Source organism: Hirundo rustica, chromosome 12 (genome assembly GCF_015227805.2).
Source record: "Hirundo rustica isolate bHirRus1 chromosome 12, bHirRus1.pri.v3, whole genome shotgun sequence".
In the NCBI taxonomy this organism is placed as follows: domain Eukaryota; kingdom Metazoa; phylum Chordata; class Aves; order Passeriformes; family Hirundinidae; genus Hirundo; species Hirundo rustica.
This window is the reverse complement of record NC_053461.1, coordinates 9,422,280-9,441,873: the sequence shown is the minus strand read 5'-3', so window position 1 is coordinate 9,441,873 and position 19,594 is coordinate 9,422,280. Positions and strand designations below refer to the sequence as shown.

Sequence of the window (19,594 nt, the reverse complement as noted above, 5' to 3'; positions counted from 1 at the left end):
GTACCTACATACCTTTTTTCATCTTTATATGCTTTATTTCAATGTTATATTTTTACAAAATGGCAAGATAATTTTTTTTCTCAAAAGCAAATTAACTATGACATTTTAAACATAATTAATAAAAATAATTTATTGAAAGTACTTTAAGGGAATCTTCTAACAAAATTTAATTTAAGTCTACAGTAAATTGTCAGTAAGAATATACTTAATAAAGTTCTATTGTATTTCTCTTCTGTTATTATTATATGATTCTTCAACAGCCGTTGTCTCCATCGTTTGATGTGAAGGCCGAAGTGGTTAGATAACAAATTGAGTATCTTTACTTAAGTTCATTTGAAATTAAATTCTCATTCTGAGTTTTCTATCCCTTGTTCTGTAATTCTAGTTTTTACTGTCAGGAAGTTCAATTTAGAATCCATTGTGCTCTCTGAGTCTACAAGATATGAATGAGAAAGAAGACCTAAGAAAATGTGAAAAGCAATAATTAAAAATATAAAAAAGGCTCGTACAAGGCAAGAGCATCCAAGAAGGGGTTTTGTGAAAGAGTGAAGTGTGTAATCTTTAAATATTCTTTGTGTACTTGATATGCTTTTGATCCTGTTTTGTATTCATGCTTATTCTCTTAGCCACAGAGGTTCGATTAGCAAGGGCAGATGCCTTTACTTGGAGTTCTGGGCACTTCTTTTCCAGATCCTCATCGTAGCTAGAGAGTGATGGTTCAGTGCTTGCACTTGCTGCTCTGAATTTTTGCTGGGACTGATGTTCTCTTGCAACATGCAGGTAAATGCAAATATACTGTTATAGCTTTGGAGTAGCAGCATTCGTGCCTTGCACTCCATGTTACTTTCTTGTTTATCCAGGATTCTTGTTTGTTGTTTATTTCAAGTGAATAGCATGAGCAGTGCCAGCATTCCTGAGAGCTGGTCACATGAGCGTGGCAGAGCCACGTGTATTCTGAGCAGACTTTGTTTTCTGTAGGCGTTCTTCCCACTTCCCTGGGGATGCTGTCAGCCTTTGTTTTAATGTGAAAATTAAAGTTTAAATTTGTGAGAAAAAAAGTTGTTTTTAATGATTAAATGAAATAGGAGGATGAGTGTGGGATGCAAAACTTGGAGACCTGCTTAACGTTGCTTAGGGTGATCCTCCTTTGTCACAGTTCTGTTCTCACAGGTTTGATCTTGAGTGATGTTTTGCTTAATCAACAGGTGTTACTGCTCACAAACTCAGCATACACAAACTGCCACTACTGCTTGTAAAATGCTTCTTTCTTGGTGTTACCACTTGTATATTACTCAGTTGTTCGCTCATCCTAGAGAAAATACTGGAAGGACTTGCTCCGAATTATACTGAAATATCTGTGATTAGGTAATTATGTTCTGGTTTATATAGTGTTTGAGTTGTCTTACGAAATTTCTGTGTCGAGTTGTGTTGAACAACTTCATTTTTGGAAATTCTTCAAAATACATAATTGAAAACTTTTTTCCTATATTTATGAGGGCTTTTAGAGATAAAGGGCCTAGTTTTGTATGTTGATGGTTTCTATATGTTCATTTCACAAAGATCTATGTTTTTCTAAGTATAAAACTTGAAACAACAAAATAACGTGGTTGTCTCAGAGATTAAAATAATTACTTTAGGAAGCAAGGGGTCTATATTTAGTCTGTGAGCTTTGTAAACCTAGGGCCTTGTTTCGTCTGTATCTGTGAGGTGCCATGCACATTTGCAGCTTTTTAGAAGTGCGAATTCAGTGCCCAGCTGGGTGTTCTGAATCCATGAAGCCTTGCAGGAATTAACTCAGTAAGGGAGACTGCAGGATTAAGGTACAAACCAATACTGAAGTTAGAGTAGGTCTGTATTTTGCTCCTTGACTGTAAAAGTTTGTTCATGTGATTATCTAATTTTAAATAATAAACTATATAATCCAAAGCATTTAAAGTATTTATTTTAAAATTAATATTCTATCAGTGAAATTTGGAATATCTTTATGGTACTCACTCTGCTGTAAAATTTTTTTAAAAGAAGTTATCTGGCTAGAAATCATGATGACTTAGATTTTTCACCTTGCCTCCTATTAGTACTATGGAAAACATTTACTCGGGCATTGCTACTGTCTCTTATCTCGGTGTGGTTATAGATCATTAAATTCCAGCCCCTCTTAACACAGTATAAATTCTTGGCAAGTATTGTTCCTGGTTTTATTTAGTTAATTAAGCTTAGCAGAGCTCTCCTCTTTTACAGTGAGCATCACCTTTTATATTTTAGTGGACTTCTGCTAATTATATGGAGAATGTAATAATGTGAAACACAAATGCCGTACACCCTGCAGTTTCTGGAGTGCTTTGTGGTGTTGGCAGTTTAGATAGCATGTCCACATGATATAGTTTGTTTTGTCCTGAAGTACTGGGATGTGATATTTACATGACTGTTGACCCCTTGGGAGTGCTCTGAAATGAGGTGTGGATCTTGTGCAATCTTAGTCAGCAGAAATTTAAATAAAAATAAATACACTGCCAGAAGCCCTTGTGCTGGCCCGGCAGGAGGTATGAAATAGTACCATGTGCTTGATAATGGCCTCCTCGGAGAAGGGTCTCTAGCACAAAGTGATGTGACTTAGTGGAATGACAAACTGTGCAAAATGCTTGCTATTGTCATAATTAGGTAGTGAATGGTTGGGCAGGGCCTGATGGCTGCCATGGACTGGAGGCCAGAGAACTAAATACAAAATAAACCTTTAATGAAATTTGTGTGGTGAATCGAATTTATCTTTTAAGACAAACAGAAGTTACGGCTTTTGTGTACAAACATGGAAAATGTTAAAGTGAACTGAGACTAAACTAGTAGATCACTGCTTTGACTGTGGTTTTCAAGTGATAAGTTTGCGGTGATTTTTCCATATAAAAACTTCATTTGGTAATTCACTATAAAGTCTTAAAACAGTCTTAAGTTGTTCTTAGCCAGGACAATTTAAGGATAACATTAACTCTTCAGCTGCCCTTCTGCTGAAATTTGCAAGTTAGCAAAGCATTTTATATTTAGTATGGCAGCAAGTCAGAGTAAAACGTATTGCTTGTTTACTTTGGCTCTAATTATCTGTATGCGCTGCAAAGAAAGAAAGTATTCTCTTTCTCAGAACTGTCATCTTTAATACGTTTGGGACTGATTCGTTTGAGATTTCTTTCTGCATGCTGCACATAGCTGTGTAGTAACGTGGGATGGGTGCTTGAAATAAAGTTTAACATAAAAATTGAGATTGTTTGCAGGATGTCTTTCTTGAGAACAATCTTACTTTTTTGACATGGGTCTATTTTTCACCCTTGATCCAACTACTCTTCTTATAAAGATTATAATTCTTGTAGGTGTTTGAAGATGATGAAGGTTTGAGAGTTAGAGCAGTAGTTCTATAGAAGTCTCACAGAATTTTGTATCATGACATTGAATTAATTTCCCAGTTTGCATGTGTGTGGAGTTTTATGTTGAAATATAAGATGTAAGAAGTTACTTAATAGTTCTCTCTTTGTATTTTCATTTGGTTATGTTCTGCAGCTGGCATACCAACACAACATTTTTCTGATTACTGTCACAAAAATTCAGAAACTTGCACCAAAATTGGGGCTCACCATGCTCCAGTATACAGAAGACTATAAGGCAAAATGTAACATAGTCCTGGTGACTTGAGGTAGTTGTCTTCCAACTTCCCACTAGGAGTTAGTAACTCTCCTACTCATTCTACATTGACCTGCTTAAGAGAAACAAAGCTGTAGTTGAGTGTATGAAAGGCTTCTATTTTAATTGATAAAGGCATGTTTATTGCCATTAGTTTTAGAGGTGTTCTTCTTTGTTCCTTGTTATCCCCCTCCATTTGATTCTCATTTGTAGTGAGATTTACCCTTGCTTGATTGACAAATTTTCAGACTCTCTCCATAGCATTCTGTTGATGCAGGTGATGACTTGGCTTTGTAGCCTCGGTGTCACTGTGCAGCTGGGCACCGCATTTGTGTTTTGGGCAAGCTGTCGTGACTCCTGGTCAAAGCTGGAGCTCTCTTTGAGAGGAGCTTCTTGACCCTTTGTACTTTTTACAGTGTTGGCCTTGCAGGCAGATTCTGGAGCCGTTGTCTGGAATGCGTGTCTAATGCATTCCACTCAGACCTCAGTTCCATTCCATAATGTTAGCTTTAATTAGCTGTTTTTAAACTTTCATGTACAATTTGGTTGTACACGGTAAATTACCACCCTCTTCGCCTTTTCCTATGAGCACTAAAGTAGAATCCAGACTCTGCTTTCCCGTGCTGCCTTTTGGTATTGCCTTTGAGCTCTTTTAGGACAGCACTGGTGTGTAGTGTTTCTGTCAGAGGACAGACTTTCTTTCTAGTGGTTTTTGTTTTTTAAACCGCTAATCTTCCAAAAACTGTGCCTTTTAAACATAGTGTTGTATTTTTGAATTGAATTCTGCATTTGGAAGTTTAAAAAGAATTCGTACTTCTTGCCCAAAGAAGTATCTCCAGTTTAGTAACTGTTGCCTAATGCTTAGTGTGACTAGATAGCTAGTGTGTCCTCAAAGTGATTTTTCTTTTCTTTTAAATATTCCTGTATTTTAATTTTAGTTACTTTGTTTCTGTGCATGGGGACTTCAGGGTAAAATCAATGATATAACCAAGGCTGGTCTTTACCCTGCAAATACCTTTGTAGGTGCTTCTGAAGTGTCAGAATGTGTAGCTTGGGCAGAATGAGAGTCTCTTACTATATGGGTTTCATCTAGGCTTAAATGCTTGATTAAAGCATCACCAGAACTATTTTTGAGGAAGAGGGGTAGTTGAGTTACGTGAGGAAAATAATTGGCAGTGCTGCATATAAAAGAAATTTTGCAGTTCAAGCTCAAAATAGTGATGAGTCTCTCGTTTGTACTTAGTATGAATGAGGTAAACCAAAGCCTGCCTTTATTCTCCACATCAGGCTTACGAGCTCATGTTTTGGCTTTTCCTTTCCCCTCTATTTCTAACATGGGCTCTTGTTTTTTGGTTTTTTTTCCTTGCTTAACAGACAATAACTTTCTGCAATATTTTTAATCTCAACAAGATGTCCAATGGCTGATGATGCAAAAGTCTTGCATCAACAAAGAGGAGATGATAGCTGAAGCATTCCAGGTCTGACATTTTTGGCTGAGGGGTCGTGTATTGTGGCCACTGTTTCCTCCTGGCACAGCATGCTTGCTTTGGGCAGGAGACTGCTTTTCATTGATTGACTCCTGTTGTGTGGCTCCCTGCTCCTTATTTTAGGCTTCCCCAAGAAGTTATGACTGGGAGTTTCATGGTTTTAGATGAAAGAGCTGTTGTCTTACTGAATTACCTCTTTTCTGTCTATATTTCGAGCAAAGATGGCAGGTAAAAAAAAACAACAATACAATAAAACCAAAGCTTTCTTATGGTAATATCTGAATCTAGATTAGAATAGTGAGAAGTAAAAGAGTGATTTAGTATTTTTTTATTTACCCATGTTTGTTGAGGCTGCATATTTATCTGTAGTCCATTGGCACCAAGCAGTGGAACTGACCTCGTTCCACTGACTTTAATATGGGCTCCTGGGCCCTAGTGGGATATAACCCGCAAAAATTTTTCCACTGAAATAGATCATGAGAAGTATTAGATTATTTGGAATAGAAAAAATAATATTATGGAATTTAAAAATACACATTTGTAATCATGGATATTGAGTAGCCATGTAGTGTGCAAGTGCTTGTACTCCTAAATTTTTGAGAGAAAAATTACTTTAAAGCCTAAAAGAAACATTTTCAATTTTTTAATGCTCTAGTGCAATATTTTAAGGTAATGGCGTTTTTTTACTGACTGCAATGACCCCAACTCATTAAACTTTTCATTCACTAAAAGTATAGCTGACGCTTTTAAAAAGTAAGGACTTAAGAACTTCCTCATGACAGCTAAACTTCTTGAAACCCCATAAAAATCTGCTTAAAGCATAGTTCAGCTTTGCAGCACTGTTCTTTTTGTGTGAAGAACCTATCAGAAATTGGTCTATAAGCTCGTTGTTCCCTAGTCATGCCTGTTCATTATGTGCGATTGTTCTTGTTTGTAGTCGGTGTTACTTCACAGCATAAAATCTTTAGCCATCTCTGCAGTTGTGTCTTACACTGTTTCCATCAGGTAATACTTCCAGTCATGAAGCTTTCCCCAGTTTAATGAATGAAAGGTGGGATAATTTATTGATTGCTACCTAAAAGCAGTTTAGGTCACTGACCATTGCAGGAGGGGAAATTACGGCCTGGGTTTGGTGTTGTTTGTTTGTAGTGGGTTTTTTTTTTTGTTTGTTTGTTTGTTTTGGTTTTTTTGGTTGGTTGGTTTTTTGTGTGTGTGTTGGTGTGGGGTTTTTTGTGTGTGATTGTTTGTTGTTGTGGTGTTTTGTTTTTTTTTTTTCCCCTGGGTTTGTTTTTTGTTTTGGGGTTTGGGTTTTTTTGGTTTTTTTTGGCAAATCTTATTTTTGATGCAAAGGCAGTTCTGTCGCCAGCCAGTCCAGCGTGCGGAAACTCTCCCCCTTGCCATAAAACAATGAGCACATTCATGCACAACTAGTGTTTTCAGTTATTAAAAAATGGAGCCGCCTGTCTCTGCCTGTGACTTTAATCTTTAAGCCTTTATTCCCTGTACCCCACCCCCTCTTTCTTTCCCCAACCTTTTGTTTGTGAAGTGCAGAGCTACAGGATATGTGGGCCTGGAGTTTCTGAATGTGTTGTACATTCCCCTGGCAATTACAGATGTTTATAAACCAGACTGATGTTATTTCAGTATTGTGGAGGGTAAGCAGAAAATTAAAGAATACATTTTTCATTACCCCTAGCAATCTTCAATTTTATTTATTTTGAGAACAGGGAAGAAGAAGAAAAAAGAAAAAGCAAAATGTAAACTCTTATTTTTTTATTTTTTTTTTTAATCTTGTTTTGCATTCTTAGATGAAGCACATCTGAGGGTTGTGCGGGAATATCTTCTCATACTCTACCATAACTATTTTGGTAGGACAGTGTGTTGCATGAAGTATTGTAAAAACATAATAGGGCTGGCTTTTAATACAAAAGAAGCTCCTTAAAGCAGGGTGCAATACCATTGCTTACTTTATTTTAAAGACAGGGACAAGGTAGCTTAGGGCTTATAATGATTTAAGAGCAGAATTGCATACTTTTTTTTTCAGCTTTGTGTTAAACAGTGGGGTTTTTCTGGTAGAAAAATGATTTAGAATTGGATGAGTTGTAGTTTTACTTTTGGGCTTGGTGACTGTGACAGAATTATTTAGGAAAATTTATTTTTGGTAGTCTTGTAGAAATATGCTCTTGTCTGTACGAGGTTTTAAATAAATTTCTTTCTGCTGGTGGATGAGCTATCTAAAGCTGCAGGTACACTATAAGATTAGTGTCCTTGAATTGATGGAGGGGTGGAAAGAGGAGAATCCTGTAGCAAATCTCAGTGATCAAGGTGATAGTTTGTGTGTTTCTTGGGGATTCAAGCGCATTCCATGATTTTCAGAGTAGTTGGCCTAAGACATTTAATTTAAGTGGAGAAAAGTTAATTGGAGTCAAGAATTTCAAGGTGGTTCAGTAGTATCTCTCAGGTACAAGTTTCATAACTGTACCTGTTTTTGACTACATGCAAACTGCCATTTATATGTTTTGGAAGTTTGGAGTTGCATATCTAAATGTATATTCAGGTCTGTCTACCTGTGTGATGGTCCTTATCTCCAAGGTCTGCTGCGTGGAGCTTTTCTTTAGACTGATCTTTCAAAGATATGGCAGAAGAGTGAACAGGAATTTGGAGTGAGATATCCTCTGGGTAGGGAGGACTTGAAGAAGTTAACATGAAAGACAGCAAAAATTCTCCTTCTCGTCTAGTATTAAACTGATAAAAATATGCTTAAAGGAATTCTAACATGTTCCAAGAAATTTATAGTTCAGTAATTCTCCAAAGCACCCTGCGGGAGTCAATAGATGCACTGTAGTAGCAGTTCTCCAGTCCTCTGGGAATGAGCAAAACAAGTTGTTGGTCATTAAGCATAGCACATTCTTTTTATCCTGTGATTCAAGTACTAAAGTTGTGTATTGCTTGTGTAAGGGTTTCTGAGATGTGCTGGTTCTTTTTGTGTTACAACATGGGGGCATGGGTGTAATTGAGTCCTAGGTATGCTAATGGAAAGATGCCATCTTGAACAAATGTTAAAAGAACTTGAAAAGTTGAAGAGCTGAGTGTTAGGTACTACTGATAGAGAACAGAATTTACAGAAACTTCGTATTTACCGTTCATGAGTCTGGTTTTGCCCCCTCTCTGAGTCCAGTACTGGGTTTGTGTGTAATAGTACATTCAAATATGGACAGAAATAAAAACACATTAGTTAGGAAACAGTTCAGTTGGTGTGTTCTTGGAAATCAGAGTGTTAAATTGTCTGAAATACAGGGGTTAACTTACTGAAATAGCTCATTGCTTTGAGGGAAAATGAGTGCACTGATGGCTGTTTATGTGCTTCTCTCCCTGAAACAGTCTTGGAAAACAGATCAAGTAATTCCAGTAATTTTTGTATTGCTTTTCCCTTTCCAGTATAAACCTGGTTTTGCATGACTTACCATTCATAGTGAAAGGCATACTGGGATAGGCTGCTGTCAGCTCTGGCTTGAGCATCCTTGTAGTATCAGGGAGGTAGCATGGTTGTAGGGCCCACAGAGGCTTTCACTCGGTATTTGTCTCCGCGCTCCAGTTAGTGGAGAAAGCTCAGGTGCAACATTCTTGAAGCTGGGAATAGTCTGTTTCTGTGTGCTGTGAACTGTGTCATTAGAGATGGAGCAGAAGACTCCAAATATGTGTAAGTCTGTCAGAACTGGAGATGGGCTCATGTCCTCATTGGTGCAGGTTCAGTGTCTTTGCAGTTCTTCCAGATGTTTAATTCTTTTTATACTGGTAAGCTAGCTACTGTATTCTCTTTCAGGTCTTGGAAATAGTTTCAAAGATCGTCTCTGTCAGTAATCTTTGAAAGATGCAAAGGACCGAATGGTCACACTTGTACTTATGTTTTTTGCGACATATTTAACATTATCACATGCAAATATAATTACTTATTTTTCTTGAAACTTGGCAGGAGATCTTGGAGAGAGGAAATATAAAGCTGATAAGGGTCAAGACTATAAAAAGGGTATTTTTTTTCTTCTTTGTCCTCTGACCTGTTTGCTTTTCAGTGTTTACAGTAAAGACTTCATGGACCATCAGGGACCATTTATGGTCGCTATGTAAGGCCCAAGTGTAATGTTACCTTGCATTTAACTCTTCAGAGCAGTGCAAAAACACGTGTGGCCTTGATAACAAAACAAAATACCTCTGAATAACAAGTCTGAAACTTGAACTAATCACTCATTAGGCACTAGGAAAGTTTACTAGAACCCTAAGCACACAGTATCATCTGAGGAGCTCAAAGCACAGGGTCTTACAAGTATCCATTTTCCTTTTTTTTTACTTTTTACCTGAAGCATGCACATAAAGTGTTGATTTTTTACACAACTCACTGTCACATTGTTTCACTTCATTATTTTATGAAGTAAACAACTCCAGGCAAAAGGAACAGGGCACTTCATTGTCAGTCCCTAAGTTTGGGTTTGATATGAATTGGTGGAATTACAGGTGCCATATTTTAATGACATTTGAGAACTTAGAAATATTGAAATAGCCTGAAATATTTCATAGCCTGAATTCCAAAATATGAAAGTGAACTTTTTTCTGCCAGGTGTAATATAGGTAGGTAGTGCAAAAAACAGACAAACAAAATCCCATCAAAATCCCTGGACAAACTAGGTTTACTACTTGGACAGTAATAACCCAGTTGGTTTCTTCTATGCTTTCTTTTGCTTTCTAGTCTATGAAATAATAGTTTTTCTTACTATATGCCATAGATTGTACTCCATGGCTGATGAGCTGTATAATGATATTCAGTCTAAAATGATAAGTGACTTCACTGTAGTTTTGTGCAGTATCCTAAATATTTAACTTCTCAGCTTTTACTGGTGTCTGTATTTGCATATACATATATATGAATGACACTTTAAAAAGTTAATGTTTGCTAACTAATTCACAATTTGTGCACTTTTGACTTCAAGCCAAGAAAGAAATTAATGCAGCTGAAATACCACGGTGTTGAGTAATTCAGCAAATGCTACCTTTTTTTTATAGCAGTCATCTGTGTCTACTCAGAATGATTGTTGCTTTTCCAAGATATGTAGGCTTTTTTGAACTGTACCATAGTTTATGTTTTCAGCATTAAAATAAGTAGTGGTCTGTTTTGGACTCTGTCCAGTTTTGCCCTGTTAATATAGAAATTAAAATCTAGTAATAGCTAATATTACTGAAAAGGACTTTTGTACATATGGAAGAATGATGATGTCTTCTCTCATATTGTGCTTTACCTCCTTTTTTACACATGCTATATATTACATGGCATTTCATGTTACAAGGCAAGGACTGTTTGCTTTGCTCTTCCCTCATTGTCTATAGGATTTTCATTGGGGTGATTTTCTGATTTTTGACAGAAATTGTTTAAAGTAGGAATTTACATGCCAGACCCTATCAGTCATTCATCTGGTTTGCTACATTTTCTTTGGAACTTGTAGAAATGAGTGTTTCTGAGGGACAAATGAAGAAAGTCAGTGATGGAATAAAGTATCCTTTCCTTTAAGTTTCATCTTAATACCTCTTACGCAGGATAAAATCATAAGTGTTTTATTAAAAAATGACACTTCATCTAGCTGGATGTGGCTTTAAAATCTCAATGGTGTAAATATGAAAGCTGTATTTTTGTCTAAAGACAAATGATATTTAGCAGCATTGAATTTGAATTGTTGTGCTGCTTAAAATTATATAATTGATTGTTCTCTTTTATTAGAGGTATTTTATTTCCCTTCTTTCGCTCAACTTAGTTTGCTTTTGTCACTATGTGCTGTTAACATGGATTTTTTTGTGAAGGACCTAACTCCATTTGTCTTGTTTCTTTTTTTGAAGATATTTTATTTTTAAGATTCCTTTTCCAGACAGTGACCAGATCAAAGTGCAATATTTTATTTCAATATTACATTGCATGTAGGCAAAGTCTAATACTTTACCTTTCTTTGCTGCTTCTTAAAGCAATTTTGCATTGAACAGCATATCATGACTGTATCTTTTCAGAATTATCTGAAGTAATTGCACTAGTTTTGTATATATACACATGTACTTAAATTTCTTTCAGTTCTTCCTAACAATATGTGGACTGTTTATTCAGCCTTAAATTTCTCTGTAGTTCCTCAGGCTGGTGTTCAGTGAGCCCCTTGGCCTGCAGCAGCATCTTGTCCCTAGAAATGGGAGGTTTGCCTCGCTCTTTCCTTTCTTCTCTTTGCAGCTCTTGGATGTTTCGTCCTCCCTTGCGCCAGCTCTGGCTCTCCCTGGAGTGCTGCGGGAGCTGGGTCACCTCGCCAGTCTCACGGAGAGCTCTCTGGTGTGGCTGGGTTGAACTGATTGGTGCGAGCTTCAACTGTGCCTTTCGTCAGACCCTGCATAAGCTGTGGGAGGCCTAAATGAACACAGTGGTGGGGAAGTGTAACTGGGAGCAGGAACTTCCTAACTCATGGAACTGCAACCTCCATGTCCAGGTGCCAGAGCCTTTTCACTGCTGTACTTCACTGACAACTGCTTCTAGATCGCTGCCTGTGCACAGGTAGCAATTTAGGTTGGCACAAAGAGTAAAATGTGTGATTGCCCTGGCTTGAAACCATGGGCTAAAATTGCCTTTTTCCCTTGCATGCTTTGTCTTTACAATGGAAGTGAAGGATGTTAGTCGTGGCCTTTCATTGGCTGGAGAAGGGTGTGTCCTTAGCAGTGGCCATTACTTGTGCTGCTCTAACTTACGCTTAGTCTGAGAGGAGGTGAGGTGTACTTAAGTTCTGTTTGTATTGAGGAGAGGGGAGGACAAGCATAGGAAATTAATTTGTTACCTAAATTAAAAAGGTTCACAGCAATCTCTCTTTAGTAGTGAATTTCTATTTGGAAGTCTTTGGAAGAAGGTTTCTCTATAATTTTATGTAGTTTTTTACAAAACTATGTAATTTTAATGTGCGTTTAACCAGTGAATTTAGTCTGATTGCAGTAAGGGCATCCTGTATTTGCCTTGTTTAAGAATAGTCTCTGTTCTGTAAGTGGTGGAAGCTACCAAACTGTTCAGACATTTCTCAGGTTTGTGCTTTTGGCCTTTCTCTGCGGAGGCTGAAGACAACATGGGACTCCTTGCATTCTATAAATCCTTGCAAAGGATCTCTTGATAACCTTCTTTTTACCTGTGTTGTTCTGCATTTTAAGTTTGTGATTTTTTTCCTCAATAACTCATCCATTTCATATAAGCTTAATCCTGTGTACAGTATTGCAATGGCTAGACCAGCATATAATTAATTAGTGGAAGGTATTCCTCAGTCTTTCTTAGCATGACCTTCATAGAGGCCTTATTGGCTTTGTTCATGCTACTTCAGCATGACTGATCAAGCTTACTGACATACTCTAATCATTACAGGCATTTCCTCCCTTTGAAGAACACAGACTTGTTTCTGACATGTAGTTAGAACTTACTCAAAAAAGATAGATACTTGGATGAGTTGACAAAGGAGGTGGTAGAGACATTCATGCCTTTATCCTCTTCAGAACAATGTGGCGCACTGTTTCTTCTGGCAGATGAAGTATAAAGTATATTCAAGGGGATTCTTGTGTGACATCTTTTACAAAAGAACCCTTTTATTTCCTATAAGGGGTTATCACCTACTACTTGTAGTTGAGTTGAACCCACTTTTACAAATAAGTAACTGTAATAGATGGGTTATTTAACATATGAGAAATGTATGTCTTCCAATTATGCCCTTATGGTCACATTGCTTTCGCTTTCTAGCTCTCAGTTACTGACCAACCCTTGTGGCTGGTTTTCATCTGAAGAGAATTCATGCAATGACATAATGCTTCTAATTTTAAGCTTTACTGTGCACTCAGAAATGTTGTGGGTTGCCAGTCTGATGCTTTCTGTCTGATGTTGTGGGGTTTGAAGCTGCATAGCTCCCATGTTTGTGCTCTAAGCTGCTGATGGCCTGCTTTGGAAATTATGGTGGGTTGGTTGAACTCCATGAGTTTCTTTTCAAAGTGTTTCCTAACAGAAGTTGTATCGGTTTTGATCCACAATTTGCATTGCTTTACAGAAAGTTTTGGCGTGTGTAATTCGTGTTCCCCTTTTGAGTGCATGCCTCTCCCTACCTTACGCCTCCTATTCCTGTTTGAATTTTGGGGGATTCCATATCCTGTAAAACATCTTCCTTATTCATCACAGTGCCTCCCCTAATGTAACTAGCAAAATCCTGTGTGACTTGTAACACTTCCCAGGGTGCAGCTGTGTATAGAAACAGGGAATAATTTAGTTGTTTCTGCATAAAGTTTCTTAACAAAAAAAAGGGGGGGGGAGGGGGCTGTGAAAGGGGAAGCTGGATACTCACTGCATGATATAGACAATACTTCCTGAGACAGGAGATACTAACCTCAAAGAATTTAAAATAAAACATTGATTCAATTTTTTTTCTTTTTTTTTTGAAAGTGGAATAGCGGAGGTAAAAATGGTAGAATAGTTGGTCTTTTTATCCTGTGTGCAGATGTAATTGATTAAACCTTAAAAACTCGCCTCAGTCCACCCGGTTTATTAATTGAAGAATTTCCTCTTCCCCAGAATGGGAAGTGCATATTAAAACAGAGCTTTGCCCTTGAGTAGCAAAGATACTTGAGAACAGTACATTTTCTACAATCCTATTTTCTCTTCTACACTAGAGGAAATCCTAACATGGTAAAAAGCATATTTAAAAAAAAAAAAGTATGCTTAAGGAAGTCCTCTTTCATTTCCTTGTAGAGCATGAAATCAAATTATAGACCATGGCCCACAATTATTTTATTTTTACATTTCAAATTCCATTTTCTGCTTCCTTTTGCTGCCTGTGAACAAGAGTTGTACTGTTTGTGCAAAGTCAGCTAAAAAGATTACCACAAACAGGACAGGACACAGTAGTTTAAAGAAACCACCATGCAGAAACTATGTTATGTGTTTGTGTGGCATGCAAAACTCCCATTTGTTCACTCAGGGACCTGATCCCCTCTTCTTGCTTCCACTCACCAGGTTTTACCTTTTGAAGCCATGTCAGCTTTATATTGATGTATTATTTGGAATACAATTAATGCAATATTTCAGTTATGCTTGCCAAAATAATACAACTCAAAAATGCTCTAATATTCTTGATCTACATTTGGTAAAGACAATCCAGTTGAGGTCTTGCTTATTTATTGAAAATACATTTTGGGTGAGCTTTTTAGTAAGGAATTGGTAGCTACCTTAGTGCTTGGAGATTACAACTGCATGGTTCTGAAAATGGGCTCAGTGCGTGTTTAATAAAAGAGTAATACATTTTTGGAACTGACAGACTAATACACGAGGCTGAAGTGTTTGTTTGTCTTCCTAGATCTAATAAATGCCATCTTTTTCTAAATTACTGTTAATAATAAATTTTGATGTGGGGACACAGCTCAGTCTGGGAGTTGAAGTATAAAATTTACAAGCATGCAACAGGCTGTACAAATGGGAGGTATTTTGAGTTCATGTATATGCAGAGCTGCAGCAATCTCTGTGGCTGAGGTTGAAGGAGGTTTGTTATTTAAGATGCAGTGTTCTGTTCCAGAAGAAAACATGGCAATTATAGTGCTTTACTGTTTTTGAAAATGCATCCCATGTCTTGGGTACTCCTGTGGTCTTTCCTTGTGAACACTGGCCTAAGAGCTGGTTTTTACTAATTGTGTGTGACACTAAACACATTTATGAGGAGTGAATTTGATGGAGGGGATGAAGATCTGCAGCCTTGTTACCCAGAACTCTGGGGAGGCTTTTTTTCCTATTTCAGCAAAGGTTTGAAGATATATTATACTAAATAATGCAAATACAGAGAATGCAGTGAATTTTCTCCTAAAGATTAAAAGTTCATTAATACATACCTTTAAAATGCATACTATTCTTTTTCAGTGTACTCAGGCAGCAGCTGGTTAGTTCTTTCAGGATCCAAGAGTGGAAGCTAGCTAGGAATGAAGTTGCAAGTAGTATCATTTTGCTCTTCTGGTGAAGAAATTGAGCTGATGGCCACTTTAGGGAAGCTTGAATTGCTGCCTTCTGCTCTTTTGAAACTTGTCATAATCTCTGACATCTGTGATTCAACTAATTTCTTGAGTAAAGAATAATAAATTATTTCCTTGATGACTTTTTATAATCAGATACTCTTCAAAATTCAGGAACTATTATGGGTTGTGTGTTTAAAGCAGGTAGCTGGACCTTTTCTTTATCTTGTCTGTGAAAGTATTTTTCTTTTCTGAGTTTTGTGTTCCCTGTCACTTTTGTGATACAAATGAGTGCCGCTGCCTCCAGGTTTAGCTGGCATTTGCAGTCTTTGTGATGCTGTGCTGCTGGTCGTATGTTTTTCCTGTATTTGGCTGTCATCCAGAATCTCAGTTCATGTTTTATCTTTCTTCTCTGTTTTTCTTCACTCAGACTATCTACTTTATTTTTGCTGTGGTTTTGCTGCTTATCTTTGAAGTATAATTCCCATCTTTCTCCACCCCCTTGTGTTTTCTGATGACAACTTGTTTATTTCATTTGCTTTTTTCAGGGTTTCATCTGAGCAGTGTGTCATCACACAAAGAATACTCCAATAATTGATCTTTCGTTTTCAAGCAAAGTGAGAAATCACATGTCAGGATTTATCTTTCTCAATGTTCTTGAACATGTCTTTGATAGATGAAGTGGCAAATAAAAGGTTACACCCTTTTTCTCTGTAGAAAAAATAATTTCAGTTTCTTAGTTTAAGTTTTTCATTGATTCTGTGTGACCTTCTTCAGTGCAAATATTTTTGATTGCTGTGCTTCCTTGTATGCAGACCTGTCCTTTGCATGTGTCTCTGCTTTTTTCAAAGTAATTTCAAGTCATTTTCTTGCTCTGAAGGCTTGAGGAGCATTGAAATCGTCCATAATCTCATCCCTGTTACTATTCTTAACTACATAGGCCCATATTCTGTCTCCTTTTTTGAGGAGTTCAGTTCTCTGTTCTTTCAGTTCTTCTGTTCCATTTTGCACAAGACCCCATGGCTGATATTTTGTTGTCAGATAGTGCAGGTGTGAGTAATATTTTCACATTTTTTTATTCTTGTTATTTTTTTTAGTCTCTGCATAGTATATCTGCAATATTTTTCTGTCCCAATTGAAAAATCTTTCCGAGTGAGATTGTATTCATGAGAATACTGATACAATCCATCTTTGCTTCACTGTTCTTTTGTTAAATATTACTCTGCTGCAGAATATTATTCAGAAGTATTGTTCCTTTTGTTGACTGAACTCTGATATGATAGTGAGCTGACTGTTTACTAGAGATTATTTAAGTAGTGAATATGAAGTTAAACATATTCTAAGTCTGCTACTACCATTTATGTTGTATGAGGAGAAAATGTACTGTGAAGTGTTCCATTGTAGGTGGGAGAGGGTTACAGTTTTGTCATTTTGCCAACTTTCCTCATTTGAAATGTGATGTTGTTGAATCCTTGTACACTTCTCTAGATTATTTTGTTTTAGTATTTAATGAGCTTTTTGCCTGGCTGATGGGCAATGAAGGAAATGAGTTCTAGAATAAACCAAAATGTAAAACTGTGTAGGAGAAGATGGGGAATTGGGAAGAAGGTGAGTTGTGAAAGATGGTTTATTAAACAGCTCAAAAAGGAAAGTTGAAAGCTTTAGCATTATTTTTTTGTCTTGTTACTCAAGGGTCCTGTAAACTTGAGCCCTCCTGCCTTGATATGCACAAGTAGACACATACAAAACATTACAGAACATCCTCATGCCTCAATGAGAGCACAGTTCAAGTATTTTTGTCAATGGTGTTGTGGTCTTTGCCTTGGCTCCATGACTCCTTTGAAGGGCAGCAGCTTCCCACCGTGCTTGTGTGCCTGCTCTGCCTGCCATGCCTTCTCTCCTATCTTCTACCATCTCTTAGGAGCTGTGGCCAGTCAGTATGCTGGGGCTTTAGAGGAGGCACAGTAATTGCATTGACAGTGTTTGTGAATTTGTGTGCTGCTTCTTCCTTGACTTTTGAAGTATTTTTTGTCTGGAGTGTCATGGTACGTCTTCTGGTGTTTCTGGAGTTTTTCCATGGAAAGTACAGTTATTTTTCTTTGTTCATCTTCTGGTTGCTATGTAGTGCCCCAAGGCAGACATTCTTGACCTTCTAGCAAGTGGATTGATGATTTTTATGGCTCTTTTAAAGTGTTGCTGATAGATTCATAAATACTGCGATTGCAAGCATTTGCTTTATAACAAATGAATTTGAAGCAGTTGATTCAGAGTTTCAAGGTAAAGTGACCCCTTTTACTGAAACTACATATTGCAGTTCAGTGCCGATTTTGTGTTCTTTTGGTGGGAAAGATACCACAATGTATATAATGTGTCTTATCAGCTGCCCTTTTCAAGGCCAGGTTTGGGTCTGGTTGCTTTGGCTTAGTCCTGGAGCATGAGGATCGCTGTGCTGTAGTAGTCAGTCGTGTTTGGTAAGGCTCAAGCTGCAGCATTGTTATGATACCAGAATGCCCTTTTTATAGTATTAATAAAGATTTGTCTTGGTGGTTTGATTTTCATTATTTATTCCCATTCCTTTTGAGGATGTCAGTTGTGTAGAATAGTGTAATATAAGCTATGCGTAGAATAGCGTAAACAGCCCTGTTGTATGTATTCATAAAAATGGATGCATTCTGACTACTAAGTGCTTTGTCTCACTCAAACTGTTTTCATGCCTTTTGTTTCCCTTGGTTTCTGACCTTTAGGTTTGCACTTGGGTGGTGTATGAAGTCTGAGCCCTTTGTGCAGTTTTGATGATGTTTGTGGTGAAATTTAAATAAGCTCTAAATCAATACAATTCCTGAAACAGTAAAAATGCAAACTACTTTCGAAGATACAAAGCTCATCTTTGTTTGTACAGGAGAGGTATTTGAAATGATTGGTAAAAATTCTGCAGGAGCACTGGAAACATCATAATTATCCAACTAGTGCTCTTGAAGGGCTTAACATTCATAACAAGATGAAAGCTCTGGTAGGTTGAAATAGTCATTTGTAGCCATAGGTTTTTTTGGGTTTTTTTTTTTTTTTTGGGTTGTTGCCTTTTTTTTTTTTTTTTTTTTTCTTTCTCTTTTTCTTGTAGTTCCCACCCGCTCATTCACCCATGCACTTCAACCTCAGAATGATTTCCTATCCTGAGTTCATGGGAATTAGGAACAAGGGTAGCTGTTGTCATAGCCATTGTAAAAGCCTTAAAAACAAAAGAAGGCAAGGGGAATGCTGGAGAGAGCGGAGAAACAAGGAACAGTTGTATTGATTTCTTCTGATCTTCTGGTCAGTATTAAAAGTACTTAAGTTAGAGAGCTGGAATTTTACATGATTTCTAGCTTTTATCATCTTTCAAAATGTTCTTTTTTTGGCATAAGACTTCCTAGTACTTCAGCTTTAAATGTTTGTTTGGTTTTTTTTTTAATTTTTTATGTTTAAACCTTCTCAACACTTGAGTCTTTTGCACTTTTCTGTTTGCTATTCAGAGTATTTCAGTTACCTCAAATGGAACAAGAAAATTCTGGATGTAATTAGTTAAAGGCCCAGTGTTCATCAAAAGCTTCATTGAAAGCTAGTTTAAATCCATGAAATTCATGTTGCTTCAATCAAAAGATTCAGGGTTCATGACAACAATACTTTGAAAAGTGAAAATAATCCAAGTGTGAGAGGTAATGTCAGTCTAAAATTTAGGAGCCTTTCCACGAAGAGATCTAGGAATCAGATCTCTGCTCCTGTGTTTGAAATTACTTGTTCAAGTTACGTGGATCTGAATTGGGAGTGAATGCCAGTACATTGCAGGTTTTCAATTGCCTCTTCCTAATGCTGAGGGATTCAAGAATTTCTTTAGACTTTGGATAAACCTGTCTCTGGTGGTGATCATGGTTTTTACTTCTATAAAATTTTTGGACTTGGAAAGAAAAATGATGGGAAGCAGGTAGGGACTGAGGCTTGTGGATGTTTTTAAGGGATACCTGGTTGGCGCTTTTTGGGATTGTTCTGAGTGTGCAACTCCCTGCAGTGTTGTTGTGTGCTTCTTTGGCTGTGTCAGATTCCTACTTGACTGCTTATATTATAATTGTTAATTGAGGCAAATGTCATGCCTGTGTTACTGCAAGCTTAATTTACTTAGTATTTTTTTTAATACAGTGATAACAGCCTTAGACTTGAACTATCACATTCTTCCCCGGTTCTTATGACTTGATGGTAGCCTATAATAGGTTAAATTCCCAAGGTCTTAATTTCAAAAGAGCTGTGGCATTCAGTGCTTACTTTGACATCTGTTTGTCTTTCTGGGCATTTGTACATATGCTGACAATTTTAAATGGAAACAATTTGAGAAAATGATCCTTAATCTTTTTATGCTGTGGCAATACTGACTGTGAGTTCTCCTC

The 19,594-nt window shown here is 37.1% G+C and overlaps 1 protein-coding gene across 5 annotated transcripts in view; it reads left to right on the top strand.

Annotated features, from left to right (window-relative positions):
- The window catches only part of EEFSEC (eukaryotic elongation factor, selenocysteine-tRNA specific), a 124,505-nt gene that overhangs the window by 14,233 nt on the left and 90,678 nt on the right, over positions 1 to 19,594 (top strand). Inside the window, exon 1 of one of the 5 annotated variants that reach the window (XM_040076358.2) lies at positions 11,544 to 11,656. The exons of the other annotated variants lie outside the window; for them this stretch is intronic. Coding sequence (XP_039932292.1) covers positions 11,632 to 11,656 — 25 coding nt within the window. The 5' untranslated portion in view covers positions 11,544 to 11,631. Of the gene's footprint in view, positions 1 to 11,543; positions 11,657 to 19,594 lie in introns of those variants that run through there. 5 annotated transcript variants of the gene reach the window in all.